This window comes from Coregonus lavaretus, assembly GCF_964263955.1.
Source record: "Coregonus lavaretus genome assembly, contig: HAP1_SCAFFOLD_2420, whole genome shotgun sequence".
Taxonomy (NCBI): Eukaryota; Metazoa; Chordata; class Actinopteri; order Salmoniformes; family Salmonidae; genus Coregonus; species Coregonus lavaretus.
Genome location: NW_028163768.1, coordinates 1 through 14,524, shown reverse-complemented (window position 1 = coordinate 14,524; position 14,524 = coordinate 1). Strand labels below are relative to the sequence as shown.

Genomic DNA, 14,524 nt, shown 5'->3' with positions numbered 1-14,524 from the left:
ATGGCACTTTGCAGGGGAAGGAATCGGTCGAAGTTCATAGTTTGCCTTTTCGGGGCTTCTATAGTGGTATATTATATTTTTAACAGGCATAATAATCCAGGTGACATAGTTGGAACAAGTCTAAGAGAAGTTCCCACTGAGCAAGATATTGCAAATGAAATGCTTAAAAAGCCTGTTTATGACAAACCGCCGCTGGATTTAAATGCCTTGGGAGAAATGGGCAGAGCTGTCAAATTGAACCTCGTTGGAGAGGAGAAGAAAAAGGAAGTGGAAAGTATTAATAAACACCAGATTAATACCTATGTGAGTGATATGATATCTCTCCACCGCAGCCTACCTGAAAGATGGAATCCTCTGTAAGTTGACAGTGAGTTTCAGTGTGGTGTTTGGCTATGTTTATGAAATGTTTCTTGCATTCCGCCTTGTGATGTAAGAGTGTTATAAAGCTTTTCTAAAATATGACTGACTAAATATGTTTTGTACAGGCCTACACTCAGGGGCAACATGCACACCAAAAATCTGAGGGGAAAAATTTGAGGGGTGCGGTCTGGAGGGAGGCTAGAATTGTGCATTTTTCAAACACCTGAAACAGATTTTTCCAGAAATCTAGAGCCATTATCATTGTTCTTAATTCTATGTCAAAAATATCTAAGCATACCTCTTGAGCTGTCTGTCAGTGGCGTGTATTCATTACCAAAACATAAATACAAATGTATGAATTATTTATCTTTTGTCTCTCTGTGTTTTCATGATTTTCCTTCAATTTGTAGCATTGAATGCAAGGGAAGCCAGCAAGCATTTGGCCTCCCTTGATAAAAAAAAGTATAAAATAATAGCCAAACAGCGTTGAGCTAAAGTGAGTGAGCTCAACTGTGAATGGTCCTGGCGCACCAAAATAAAGTGTAAAGGGAAGCCAGTTTGGATTTGGCTTCACTCCAATCACATGGCATCGAGAGAAATACATACAATGCATTTGGAAAGTATTCAGACCCCTTGACTTTTTCCACATTTTGTTACATTACAGCCTTATTCTGAAATGGATTAAATAAAAACATTTCCTCATCAATCTACACACAATACCCCATAATTGTCACGGTTCAGACAGACGACCAGAGGACCACAATTGCGTCACACCAGAAAGTTTATTAAACTTAAGGGAAAAGGGAAGTAGGGAGTGAATGAAGGCTCCAGGGGTAACAGGGATCCCGTCCAATGCGCTGGGTCTGTGCCCCCCCCAGTGGCAGCGATGCGTCCTATGAAGCCGATGGTGGGTGGTCCAGAAGTCCTGGGGGGGGGAGACACAGACACAACAGGGCGGAATGAAACCAGGCAGCAGTACAGTTCAAGGGAAATCCAAAATACGTAGTAGCAAGGCAGAAGGCTGGTCAGAGTTACCGGGATTGAAGAGTAGTCAGGAGTCGTAATGGCAGAAGCAGGTCTGGATCTCCTGAGGCAGAAGAGTATCCAAAAAACAGGCAGGTCCGGGGTCACAAAACCAGGGTGAGCCAGAAGCGCGAGCAAACAGGTTCCGGGTGTGAGCTTTGCAGACGATCTGACACCGGAGAGCTGAAAGACAGGGCCTTAAATACTGGGAGAGGTAGTGGGTAATGCAGCGCAGCTGGCAGAGTAATTAGAGCAGAGCAGAGCAGGGACAGGTGGAGCTAGTTAGGCTGAGTAGAGAGAGTGGTGAGCAGAGTGGAAGAAAATTAAGGTGGTAACCCGGTGGAGTGAGAGGCCCATGACAGAACCCCCCCCCCAAGGGACGGCCCCAGAAGTCCCAAGAGCAACACCACGCCGGGCGGGAGGAGGGGAGCCGGAGGAGGGCTAGAACTCCTCCGAACGGTCCGAGTGAACGTCCTCATCCTCGGAGGAAGCCGGAGGGCCGTGGTCGGGAGATGGGACAGGTCCCGAGACAGGATCAGGCACAGGACAGGAAGCCGAGCGGGCCGGACGGTTAGGGACCCCTCTGGGGCGGCCCCTACGGATTGCAGGTTGATCAGGATGCCGTTGGTGGAAAGCGGTGATGAGAGTCCTATCCACAATCCGACTAGCTGGCACCCAGGTCCTTTCCTCAGGTCCATAGCCCTCCCAGTCAATGAGGTACTGGAGACCCCTACCCCTCCGTCTGGACCGAAGCAGGCGGCGGACGGTGTAAACCAGACCACCATCGACGAGCCGTGGAGGAGGAGGACCAGGCGCAGCAGGGACCAGCGGACTCTCATGGATGGGCTTAATCTTAGACACATGGAAAGTGGGGTGCACCCTCAGGGAATTAGGCAGTTGGAGCCGGACAGCAGTTGGGCTAATCACTCTTATGATAGGGAATGGGCCAATGAACCGAGGTGCCAGCTTCTGCGACTCCACCCTGAGTGGCAGGTTCTTCGATGACAACCACACCCTTTGACCAACATGGTAGGTGGGAGCAGGAATTCTCCGACGGTTGGCCCCGGTAGTGTAGCTGGCAACGGATCTGAGGAGTGTGGCTCGGGCTTGTGACCAGGTGCGGCGACATCGACGGGCAAAAGCAAGTGCAGATGGGCAAGTAACCTCCTCCTCCTGGCTGGCAAATAGAGGAGGCTGGTATCCATAAACACATTGGAAAGGGGACATACCGATGGCAGAGCAGGTCAGAGAATTGTGTGCGTACTCCACCCATGTCAATTGCTGCGACCAGGAGTGGGGGTTGCGTGAAGTCATGCATCGCAGTGCCTTCTCGAGCTCCTGATTAGCCCGCTCTGACTGCCCATTGGATTGGGGATGGAATCCGGAAGTCAGACTGACTGTGGCTCCCAGCAGGTGACAGAACTCCTTCCAAAAAGCGGAGGAGAATTGTGGACCACGGTCAGAAACTACATCCTTTGGCAGTCCGTGGATCCGGAAGACGTGTTCCAGGACCACCTGGGCGGTCTCCTTGGCGGTTGGGAGCTTGGGGAGGGGAATGAAGTGTGCCATCTTGCTGAAACGGTCAACGATGGTGAGAATGACGGTCATGCCACTTGAAGGGGGCAGCCCCGTGACAAAGTCAAGGGCGATGTGAGACCAGGGACGTCTGGGCACAGGCAGGGGCTTCCTATCCTCCGCAGCCCACTGAGAAATCACAGCACCAACTCCCACATCCGAGGCGTCCACCTCCACAATGAATTGCCGGTCCACATCAGGCATCTGGAGGATGGGAGCGGAAGTGAACCTCACCTTGAGGGTACTGAAGGCTTTGTCGGCTGCTGGGGTCCAGGTGAAGGGTTGCTTGGTGCTGGTTAGAGCAGTGAGAGGGGCAGCAACGGTACTGTAGTTCCGGATAAACTTCCTATAGAAGTTAGCAAACCCCAGAAACTGTTGCAGCTTCTTTCTGTTCTCCGGAACTGGCCATGAAGTGACTGCTGATACTTTGGCAGGATCCATTTGGATACTTCCCTCTGCCACTATGTACCCCAGGAAGGCCACTGTCTTGACGTGAAACTCACATTTCTCTGCCTTGGCGTAGAGGGAATTCTCCAGAAGACGATGAAGGACTTGCTGGACATGGCGGGTGTGTTCAGACAGGTTTCTGGAGTAGATTAAGATGTCATCCAGGTAAACGAAGACAAACTTGTTTAACATGTCCCGCAGTACATCATTCACTAGAGCCTGGAACACAGCAGGAGCATTGGTGAGGCCAAAAGGCATAACCAGATACTCGTAGTGGCCTGTTGGTGTATTGAATGCGGTTTTCCATTCATCTCCCTCCCGGATCCGCACTAGGTGGTAAGCGTTTCTGAGATCCAACTTGGTAAAAACAGTGGCTCCCTGGAGCAACTCAAAAGCAGAGGTGAGCAGAGGCAGAGGGTAACGGTTTTTCACTGTGATGTCGTTGAGTCCCCTGTAGTCGATGCAGGGGCGAAGAGATCCGTCCTTCTTCCCCACAAAGAAGAAGCCAGCACCAGCAGGAGATGAAGATGAACGGATTAATCCTGCGGACAGAGAGCCATTGATGTAGTCCTCCATGGACTTTCTTTCAGGAGCAGACAACGAATAAAGACGACCCCTTGGAGGAGCTGTTCCAGGGAGGAGGTCGATGGCACAGTCGTACGGTCGATGAGGGGGCAGAGATGTGGCTCTTGCTTTGTTAAACACCTCTCTGAGACCATGGTAGCATTCTGGGACATTGGAGAGGTCAGGAGCGGAGTTAGTAGGTACTGGCCGAGGGGGTAGTGCGGCAGCAAGCAGGCAGGTTCGGTGGCAGTCCTCTCCCCACTCCCTGATCACCCCGGTCACCCAGTCGAGCTGAGGGTTGTGCCGGCGGAGCCATGGGTAACCCAGGATGAGGGGTTGGCCTGGAGAGGGGAGCAGGTGAAACTGGATAGTTTCTTGATGGTTTCCGGACAGACCCATCGAGACCGGGGCCGTGACATGAGTGACCGATCCGAGTAAGTGTCCGTCCAGTGCCCGGGCAGGAATAGGAGGTGTCAAACGGAGGTTCTCCAGTCCCAGTTGGCGTGCCAGCTTGATGTCCATTATGTTGGCTTCGGCGCCAGAATCCACCAGAGCAGCCAGGGTGTGAGTTGAGTCAGAGAGGCGGAGGTGAACTTGCAGCAGGGGTTTGCGGTCGGAGGACTGGATGGTCATTGAACTCAACCGGACTCCCCCTATGCCCGGTGAGCTTCGGCCCTTTAAAGGGCAGGTTACCACACGATGTCCATCACCTCCACAATAGAGGCAGAGGTTTGAGGTGAAGCGGCGCTGGCGCTCTGCAGGAGTGAGGGAGGCTCGCCCAATCTCCATAGGCTCAGACTGATCAAGCTGACCTGGGTGAGTGGCAGTAGATGACAGGAGCCCAGTCGGATCTCTCCGAATGCCGGTAGTAGGTGGACCTTGGCGCCCCCTCTCACGACGACGGGTCTGTATCCTTCTGTCGATCCTGACAGTCAGTGCGATGGCTTCATCAAGAGTGGAAGGCAGTTCATGGGAGACCAACTCGTCCTTGATATAGTCAGCCAAACTATGGAAGAACGCGTCCACCAACGATGGTGTGTTCCAAGAACTTCGTCTAGCCAGGGTTCGGAAGTCGATGGAATGGTCTGCGACTGTACGTCTGCCTTGTCGAATACTGAACAGTTCACGAGACGCCTCTGCGGTGGGTGAATCCAGGTCAAACACCTTCAGCATCTCCTCAGCAAACAGGTCGAAGGTTGCACATGCGGGGGTTTGACGTTCGAACTCTGCTGTTCCCCAGAGTCGAGCTCGGCCCGTCAGGTGAGTGATGGCATACCCAACTTTAGCCCCCTCCGTGGCGAAGGTCCTTGGCTGCAAGGAGAACTGAAGTCGGCAGCTAGTCAGGAATGGCCGGACCTGGGTTGAATCGCCGTTGAACCGCTCGGGGTTTCCAATCTTGGGTTCCGGAGCAGCGGCTGCAATGACCGGGGCAGGTAACTCGGGGGCTGGGCTGGTGGGCAGACTGGCTGGGGTAAGGTTGGTGAGGAGTTGAATGATCATGGCGAGTTGTTGTTGCTGCTGCTGGAACTGCTGCTCATGCTCATCGGTTTCCATGTCGGGGAAAGTGTGCGCTGAGTCCATAATGGTCAGATCGTACTGTCACGGTTCAGACAGACGACCAGAGGACCACAATTGCGTCACACCAGAAAGTTTATTAAACTTAAGGGAAAAGGGAAGTAGGGAGTGAATGAAGGCTCCAGGGGTAACAGGGATCCCGTCCAATGCGCTGGGTCTGTGCCCCCCCCAGTGGCAGCGATGCGTCCTATGAAGCCGATGGTGGGTGGTCCAGAAGTCCTGGGGGGGGGAGACACAGACACAACAGGGCGGAATGAAACCAGGCAGCAGTACAGTTCAAGGGAAATCCAAAATACGTAGTAGCAAGGCAGAAGGCTGGTCAGAGTTACCGGGATTGAAGAGTAGTCAGGAGTCGTAATGGCAGAAGCAGGTCTGGATCTCCTGAGGCAGAAGAGTATCCAAAAAACAGGCAGGTCCGGGGTCACAAAACCAGGGTGAGCCAGAAGCGCGAGCAAACAGGTTCCGGGTGTGAGCTTTGCAGACGATCTGACACCGGAGAGCTGAAAGACAGGGCCTTAAATACTGGGAGAGGTAGTGGGTAATGCAGCGCAGCTGGCAGAGTAATTAGAGCAGAGCAGAGCAGGGACAGGTGGAGCTAGTTAGGCTGAGTAGAGAGAGTGGTGAGCAGAGTGGAAGAAAATTAAGGTGGTAACCCGGTGGAGTGAGAGGCCCATGACAATAATGACAATGTGAAAACAGGTTTTTAGATTTTTGTGCTAATTTCTTACAAATAAAAAAACAGAAATACCTTATTTACATAAGTATTCAGACCCTTTGCTATGAGACTCCAAATTGAGCTCAGGTGCATCCTGTTTCCATTGATCATCCTTGAGATGTTTCTACAGCTTTATTGGAGTCCACCTGTGGTAAATTCAATTGATTAGACATGATTTGGAAAGGCATACACCTATCTATATGAGGACTCCCGAGTGGCGCAGTGGTCTAAGGCACTGCATCGCAGTGCTAGCTGTGCCACTAGAGATCCTGGTTAGAGTCCAGACTGTCGCAGCCGGCCGCGACCGGGAGACCCATGGGCGGTGCACAATTGGTCCAGCGTCGTCCAAGGTAGGGGAGGGTTTGGCCGGCAGGGATGTGGGTTCATTTCCCACGGGGGGGCCAGTATGAAAAAATAATAATTATGTATGCATTCACTAACTGTAAGTCGCTCTGGATAAGAGCGTCTGCTAAATGACTAAAATGTAAAAATGTCCCACAGTTGACTGCATGTCAGAGCAAAAACCAAGCCATAAGGTCAAAGGAGAGTTCCGAGACAGGATTGTGTCAAGGCACAGATCTGGTTACCAAGAACACAGTGGCCTCCATCATTCTTAAATGGAAGAAGTTTGGAACCACCAAGACTCTTCCTAGAGCTGGCCACCCGGCCAAACTGAGCAATCGGGGGAGAAGGGTCTTGGTCAGGGAGGTGTCCAAGAACCCGATGGTCTGTGGAGATGGGGGAACCTTCCAGAAGGGCAACCATCTCTGCAGCACTCCACCAATCTGGCTTTTATGGTAGAGTGGCCAGCGAAAGCCACTCCTCAGTAAAAGGCACATGACAGCCCGCTTGGAGTTTGCCAAAAGGCACCTAAAGGACTCAGACCATGAGAAACAACATTCTCTGGTCTGATGAAACCAAGATTGAACTCTTTGGCCTGAATGCCAAGCGTCACGTCTGGAGGAAACCTGGCACCATCCATACAGTGAAGCGTGGTGGTGGCAGCATCAGGCGGTGGGGATGTTTTTCAGTGGCAGGGACTGGGAGACTAGTCAGGATCAAGGGAAAGATGAACGGAGCAAAGTACAGAGAGATCCTTGATGAAAACCTGCTCCAGAGCGCTCAGGACCTCAGACTGGGGCAAAGGTTCACCTTCCAACAGGACATCGACCCTAAGCACACAGCCAAGACAACACAGGAGTGGCTCTGGGACAAGTCTCTGAATGTCCTTGAGTGGCCCAGCCAGAGACCGGACTTGAACCCGATCTAACATCTCTGGAGAGACCTGAAAATAGCTGTGCAGCGACGCTCCCCATCCAACCTGACAGAGCTCGAGAGGATCTGCAGAGAAGAATGGGAGAAACTCCCCAAATACAAGTGTGCCAAGCTTGTAGCATCGTACCCAAGAAGACTCGAGGATGCACTCGCTGCTAAAGGTGCTTCAACAAAGTACTGAGTATAGGGTATGAATACTTATGTAAATGTTATTTCAGTTGTTTATTTTTAATACATTTGCTAACATTTCTAAAAACGTGTTTTTGCTTTGTCATTATGAGGTGTTGTGTGTAGATTGATGAGGACAAACAATTTAATCAATTTTAGAATAAGGCTGTAACGTAACAAAATGTGGAAAAATTCAAGGGGTGCACTGTAACATAAAAACTTGAATTGTTGCATCTCTTTGTGTTGTTGTCCTCCGGTGGCTAGCTAGCTAGCTAAAATCGTCCCTTTCCTAAATTAGCCATGGATGGAGATAGGGATTTGGACTTGTTTTACTTAATTCTCCATACTGGCCAATGATTATAATGGCGGTTCTGATCCAACCATACATTCTTACATTGTGCCCCTGGACTGAGAGGATGGAAATCAATAGGTAGCAGAAGGCTAATGTTAACTAGCTAACGTTGCCCATGAAAGGAATTTAGGCTAGCAAGCAAGCATTTTAGCCAGGTAGCCTAGGACAACAAAAAATAAAAGCGTGTACTGTATGACAGAGTCATAGACCGTTTTGTCAACATGAAAGAGAGGAGGATGGCATTGGCATTTCTCTACTAGTAGGGTGAGTCAACATGTTTTTTCTACTTGCACGCACGCATGCACACACACACACACACACACACACACACACACACACACACACACACACACACACACACACACACACACACACACTCAAATCAGAACCATGGACAGCCAAATCATATTTAGCTTAGGTTGATTGAACTAAATAGTTTTTTTATATATTTTAGTTGTCACTGTATTCGACTAAGCATAGGTGATTTTATGATGTTGAAATGTTGACGTTGAAATGGTGCTGGAATAGTGGAGGCAGCTCCTGTTTTCTTTGCGACTTGCAGTAACTCTCCATGGTTCTAAATCAATAGTTGTTTAGTAGTCCGAAAATGTTGGAAATGTAACTGTTTGTTACATTCATTATGCTTTGTGGACTACACCGGACAGAGGTAGCTCTCCGGTTTTGTGATTAAACAAAGGTGTGGTTGAATTTATTCTGCCACTGTATCTTCTTATTGTGACGGCCTTAGGCCTATATATCACGGCCGCAAGGCATATGAACTAACAAGTTATAGAGCAAACAACGCAATTATCACAACACAGGTTGTAAAATGCCTTTTTTTTCTGGCTTGGCTTCCCCAGTGATTTTACCCACGCACTGCTACTGGGTCCATCTCTGCAGGATATACAGTGCATTCAGAAAGTACCTCTTGATTTTACTGCTGTCTGTATCCTTCTGACTGGTGGTTCTTTTTTTTAAAGAAACAAAATATCCTTCTCTGCATCTCTGATAAAATCTGGGTAAAATATTTAAAGGAATGTGAGTGTTATCCAGTCCATTTAGTTATTGCTTGCTTTCTAAAGTCTACCAACCTTGCCAGCAGCCATGCCAGCTAAGATGGTAAGACAAGCTAGCTACTCTAACTTGATTTTGTCACGCCTACTCCCGCTCCCCTGCTCCAGCGCTCAATGTCTTCGGTCTACAAACCACCGGCCCTGGCAAGTACCCTTCTCCTGTTTTGTTTATCTGCCTTATTTTATTATTAAACTCACCTTCTGCACCTGCTTCCTGACTCCTAGCGTATCCATTACAGAATACTGCCTCACGATATGGAAGCAGCAGAAGAGAAAGACATCTCCCAGACAGTCGGCTAACAGGGACGCCTACTCCTCCAACACCATGATCAGCTGGCGCAACTGGGTACGGCTATGGATGAGGTCCTCCGCGTCCTCCACCACCTCAACACCACCCAAGAGGTTTCACCTCCAACTAGCGGAGGGCTCCTTACCACGAGTCGTCGCAGCGAGCCAGTCCCACAGCCTACTCAGCAGTCCGCCCAGGGAGACGATGCGCGACTGTCCCTCCCGGACAAGTACCACAGGACCATCCAAATGCCGTGACTTCCTACTCCAGTGCTCCCTCTATTTCGCCCATCAGACCAGGCCCTCGCCCCCTCCATGAACATCACCTCGTACCCGCTTTCATCTCCTTTTCCGGTCCAAGCCCTGGATAATCGATCATTAGGATCCGGCACTATCACGCACATCACAGCACCACTCACCCTCACCGTGGGACACATGTACCAAGAAAGCCTTCCCTTCCTCATCATCACCGCACCCATGCACAATGTCATCTTCGGCCTCCCGTGGCTCCAACGTCATGACCCCACCATCTCCTGGTCGAGGATGGAAATCACTGCCTGGGCACCCGGATGCCGGAAGTCCTGCTTTCCCTTACCCTGTGGTTCCATGTCGGTTAAGAGTCCTGTGGGTACCCTCCAGCCCGACCAGGACCAAGACCTGTGCCACCTGTCTCCCTCCTCATCGCCCCTGGGACTGCGCAATTGACCTGCTTGCAGGCTCTGCGCCTCCGCGCAGCCGCATCTACCCTCTGCCTGTGGCTGAAACCGAGGCCATGGAGGAGTACATCCAGGGGGCTCTCCAACAGGGTTTCATCCGCCCATCCACCTCCCCGGTGTCGGCAGGCTTCTTCTTCGTTGCCAAGAAGGACGGAGGCCTACGTCCGTGCATCGATTACAGAGGCCTCAATTCCATCACCACCAAGTACCGCTACTCTCTCCCGTTGGTGCCGGCCGCAATCAAACAGCTCCGCTGGACCTGTGGAGTGCCTACAATCTGATCCGCATCCGAGAGGGGGATGAATGGAAAACCGGCTTCAGCATGATGTCTGGAGACTACGAGTACTTGGTGATGCCTTATGATTTAGCCAATGCGGCGTTGGCGTTCCAGAAATGTGTGAACGAGGTGTTCCGGGACATGCTCGGGCACCAGGTGGTCGTGTATATCGACGACATCCTGGACTACTCGGCCACCTTGGAGGATCACATCACCCACATCCGAGTAGTCCTGGGACTCTTGGAGAACCGCCTGTATGTAAAAGCAGAGAAGTGCCAGTTCCATCAGGTCGCTGTCTCCTTCTTGGGATACCAGGTCAGCCCGCAGGGAATGAAGATGAATGAAAGGAAGGCTGAGGCAGTCCCAACCACCATAAAGGGGCTACAACGTTTTTTGGAGTTTGCCAACTTCTACCGCCGCTTCATTAAATACTTCAGCTCCATCGCCTCTCCTCTCACCTCTCTCCTCAAGGGTGGTCCCCATAAATTGGTGTGGAGTCCTGCAGCCGATGAGGCCTTCCGCCTACTGAAGGGGCGTTTCACCTCCACCCCGTTGCTGAAACACCCAGATCCTACGCTGCCCTTTGTGGTGGAGGTGGACGCTTCAGAAGTGGGCATGGGGGCCGTCCTGTCCCAATGGCAAAGTAACCCACATAAATTGTATTCATGTGCATACTACTCAAAGAAACTGTCTCCTGCAGAGAGGAACTATGACGTTGGCGACCGGTAGCTCCTGGCGGTGAAGTTTGGCATTAGTGGAGTGGAGACACTGGCTGGAGGGTGCGAAGGACCCATTTCTCATCCTCACCGACCATCGGAACCTGGAGTACATACAGACAGCGAGGCGGCTGAACCCGCGCCAAGCAAGGTGGGCCCTTTTTTTCACTAGATTCAACTTCACCCTGTCATATCGCCCAGGTAAAAAAACATCAAAGCCGATGCCCTGTCCCGTCTACACGATTCAGGAGAGGTTCCTGTCCTGAGTGCGCTCATCATTCTCCCCTCCCGAGTCATTGCCCCTGTGCTTTGGGACGTAGACTTGGACATCCGCCAGGCCCTGGAGAGGGAACCCGCGCCTGCTACCTGCTCTCCGGAGCACACCTATGTTCCCACAGAGGTAAGGGATCGGCTGTTGACCTGGGCGCACACATCCCTCCGCCTCCCCTGGACATCGATGGAACCCCCACCTATGCCGTCAGGTCTCCATTAACCCATAGTGGCTAACCCTTCACTACTCAGCTCAAGATGATTTGTTGATTTTATGCCCCTTTGAAACAGCTCAAGATGATTTTATGCCCCTTTGAAACAGCTCAAGATGATTTTATACCCCCTTTGAAACAGCTCAAGATGATTGTATGCCCCTTTGAAACAGCTCAAGATGATTGTATGCCCCTTTGCCTAGTTCTAAATGCCAAAATCGGGCAAGATAATGCTTTATTTTGTAATGTTGGATAAAGTCACTAACAAAGCTCGTACAGCTGTTCCTTTTGAGTTTCCTACAGGGCAGGAAATTATGTCTCAAAGGACTCAGTGCCATTTTAGCCATGTGCAAACAATAAAGTCCTGCGGCCATATCTCAGACATCCAAGCACAATGGTAACCAACAACAGTAACCAACAACAAATAACTGATTTTCTTTTTTCTTCTCCAGTTGTAAGGACCTGGGCCTATGTATTTATAAAGTGTCTCAGAGTATATAATTGTATTCATTAAGAGCTAAATGGTAACACTGATCCTAGATCAGCACTCTTACTCTTAGGCTGTGTTTAAACAGGCAGCCCAGTTCTGATGTTTTTTTTCACTAATTGGTCTTTTGACCAATCAGATCAGCTCTGAAAAAGATCTGATGTGAAAAGATCAGAATTGAGTTGCCTGTCTAAACGCAGCCTTAAACACTTTTTGAAAACTGGCCCAGATCTATTAGCCTGGGTACCAGCCCTGTTTGTGCTATAATTCCACTCCTTGTCATGCCAATGCCAATGAGTGCCAATGAGTGGCATGATGGCACAAGCTGGTCTGGGATCAGGCTACAGATCTATAACAAGTGATCTGTTTCTCTCTTCTCCAGTTGTAAGGACCTGAAGTATGACTACAGGTCATTGCCATCTACCTCAGTGGTGATCGCCTTCTACAACGAGGCGTGGTCCACGCTGCTACGCACTGTCCACAGTGTCCTGGAGACATCACCTAACTTACTGCTACGAGAGGTGGTGCTGGTGGACGACTATAGTGACAGAGGTACAATCATAGACATACAGGGCATGCATGTGCTGATCTAGGATCAGGTCCCCCATATCCATGCAATTTGTGTTAATTGTGATTTAAATGCCAAAACATCCTAGATCAGCACTCCTACTCTGAGACCCTAATGGGCAGACAGGTTTGGCTAGAGTAGACATGATATGCCATTCTGCCTGCCAAAGCAAATGAGAGACAATATTTGATGAATATGACATTCAATATGTTAAGGTTAAAGGTATAGTGCACAGGTTTTGACCTGTACTGAAAGTGCTCTTTCTTGAAAACTTGACTTCTGACATGCAACGTTTTTTGTGGACTAATGAACAAAATACTAAAATAAAGTTTTAGGTGAACTATCCCATTGAATACATTTCAATAATTTTGAATGCCAGTTGGTAAACATGCAGCCTTGCTCATAGGTCACTATTTGCCCCTCTCATGACGTAGTATTGGTCATATGAGTCATTGGAAATATTTGATATGATTTCTGTCAAGTAGCTGGTTGTATTAATTCATTAATGATCAATTAACTACAAAGCACAGGCACACCTATTAGCAGCACCACCCTGTGGTAACATAACACACACTGTACCTACACATTACCACACATCCCTTTGTCAGTTGAGGAAATGTACAATCTTGCTTTTCATGAATCATGAAATGGAAACAACAGCCCTTTTTGTTCCCCCGCAGCTCATTTGAAGGAGCCGTTGGAAAACTACATCTCCAGCTTGAAGAAGGTGCGTCTGATCCGGGCCAGGAAGAGGGAGGGCCTGGTGCGGGCCAGGCTCCTTGGGGCCTCCATCGCCACAGGTGACGTGCTGACCTTCCTGGACTGCCACTGTGAATGCCCCGAGGGCTGGCTGGAGCCCCTGCTCCACAGGTGAGAAACCACGTAGCAGGCCAGGTGAGGACTGCTCTTCTTCAGTCTAATTGTGGGACTTGTAGTGCCTCCCTCCATTCGTTCTACCTTGCAGTTGTACGTATCATGCTGCTGTGGCTAAATGTGGATATGTATAGCTACTTGAACAATTTTCCCCACCCATCCTCTTTCTCACCAATCCCAAGCCTCCAAAGGCCTGTTCCATATGGTGCCTGTTTACATTGACATTTTACATTTGAGTCATTTTGCACACGTTCTTATCCAGAGTGACTTACAGTAGTGAGTGCGTACATTTTCATACTTTTTTGTACTGGTCCCCCGTTGGAATTGAACCCACAACCCTGGCATTGCAAGTGCCATGCTCTACCAACTGAGCCACCTGGGACTGTTGAGAGGCATCTCTCTCTCCTCTCCCATGTTATAACCCTGTTATACTGCAACCCCCTGCTACCTGCTGCCCAACCCTGTTTTAACCCTGTTTTAACCCTGTTTTAACCCTGTTATTCTGCAACCCCCCGTGCTTACTTCTTCTTTCTTCTCCTTTTCCTCCCAGGATAAAGGAGAAACCGTCAGCTGTGGTCTGTCCAGTCATCGATGTCATCGACTGGAACACTTTTCAGTATCTAGGCAACCCTAGGGAACCTCATATCGGAGGATTTGATTGGCGGCTGGTCTTCACCTGGCACCCGGTGCCAGAGTACGAGCAGAAACACAGGCACTCTCCCATCGATGTCATCAGGTCTGTGGTACCCTCAAATCCCCAGTGTATCAGAGAGGAAAATAGTCAAATCCTAAATTAACTATTGAGATGTACTTTTAACAATTTGACATGCATGTTATTACAGATCAGCAATTGTTATGCACACCATAGGCTGTATAATTTCAGATAATTTCAAGATTTGCTCTGTAAACTGTGTGTTTTGGTCCCAGGTCTCCTACTATGGCTGGTGGGCTGTTTGCTGTCAGTAAGAACTATTTCCATTACCTGGGCAC

The 14,524-nt window shown here is 49.8% G+C and overlaps 1 protein-coding gene across 1 annotated transcript; it reads left to right on the top strand.

Annotated features, from left to right (window-relative positions):
* LOC311117795 (polypeptide N-acetylgalactosaminyltransferase 12-like) lies at positions 1–14,516 on the top strand (the record flags this gene model as incomplete). Its single annotated transcript, XM_084192706.1, has 5 exons — positions 1–356; positions 12,476–12,645; positions 13,342–13,531; positions 14,085–14,270; positions 14,462–14,516. Coding segments are annotated over 5 exons (957 nt in total), but the record flags the coding sequence as incomplete, so codon positions are not given.
* Positions 14,517–14,524: the final 8 nt, after the last annotated feature.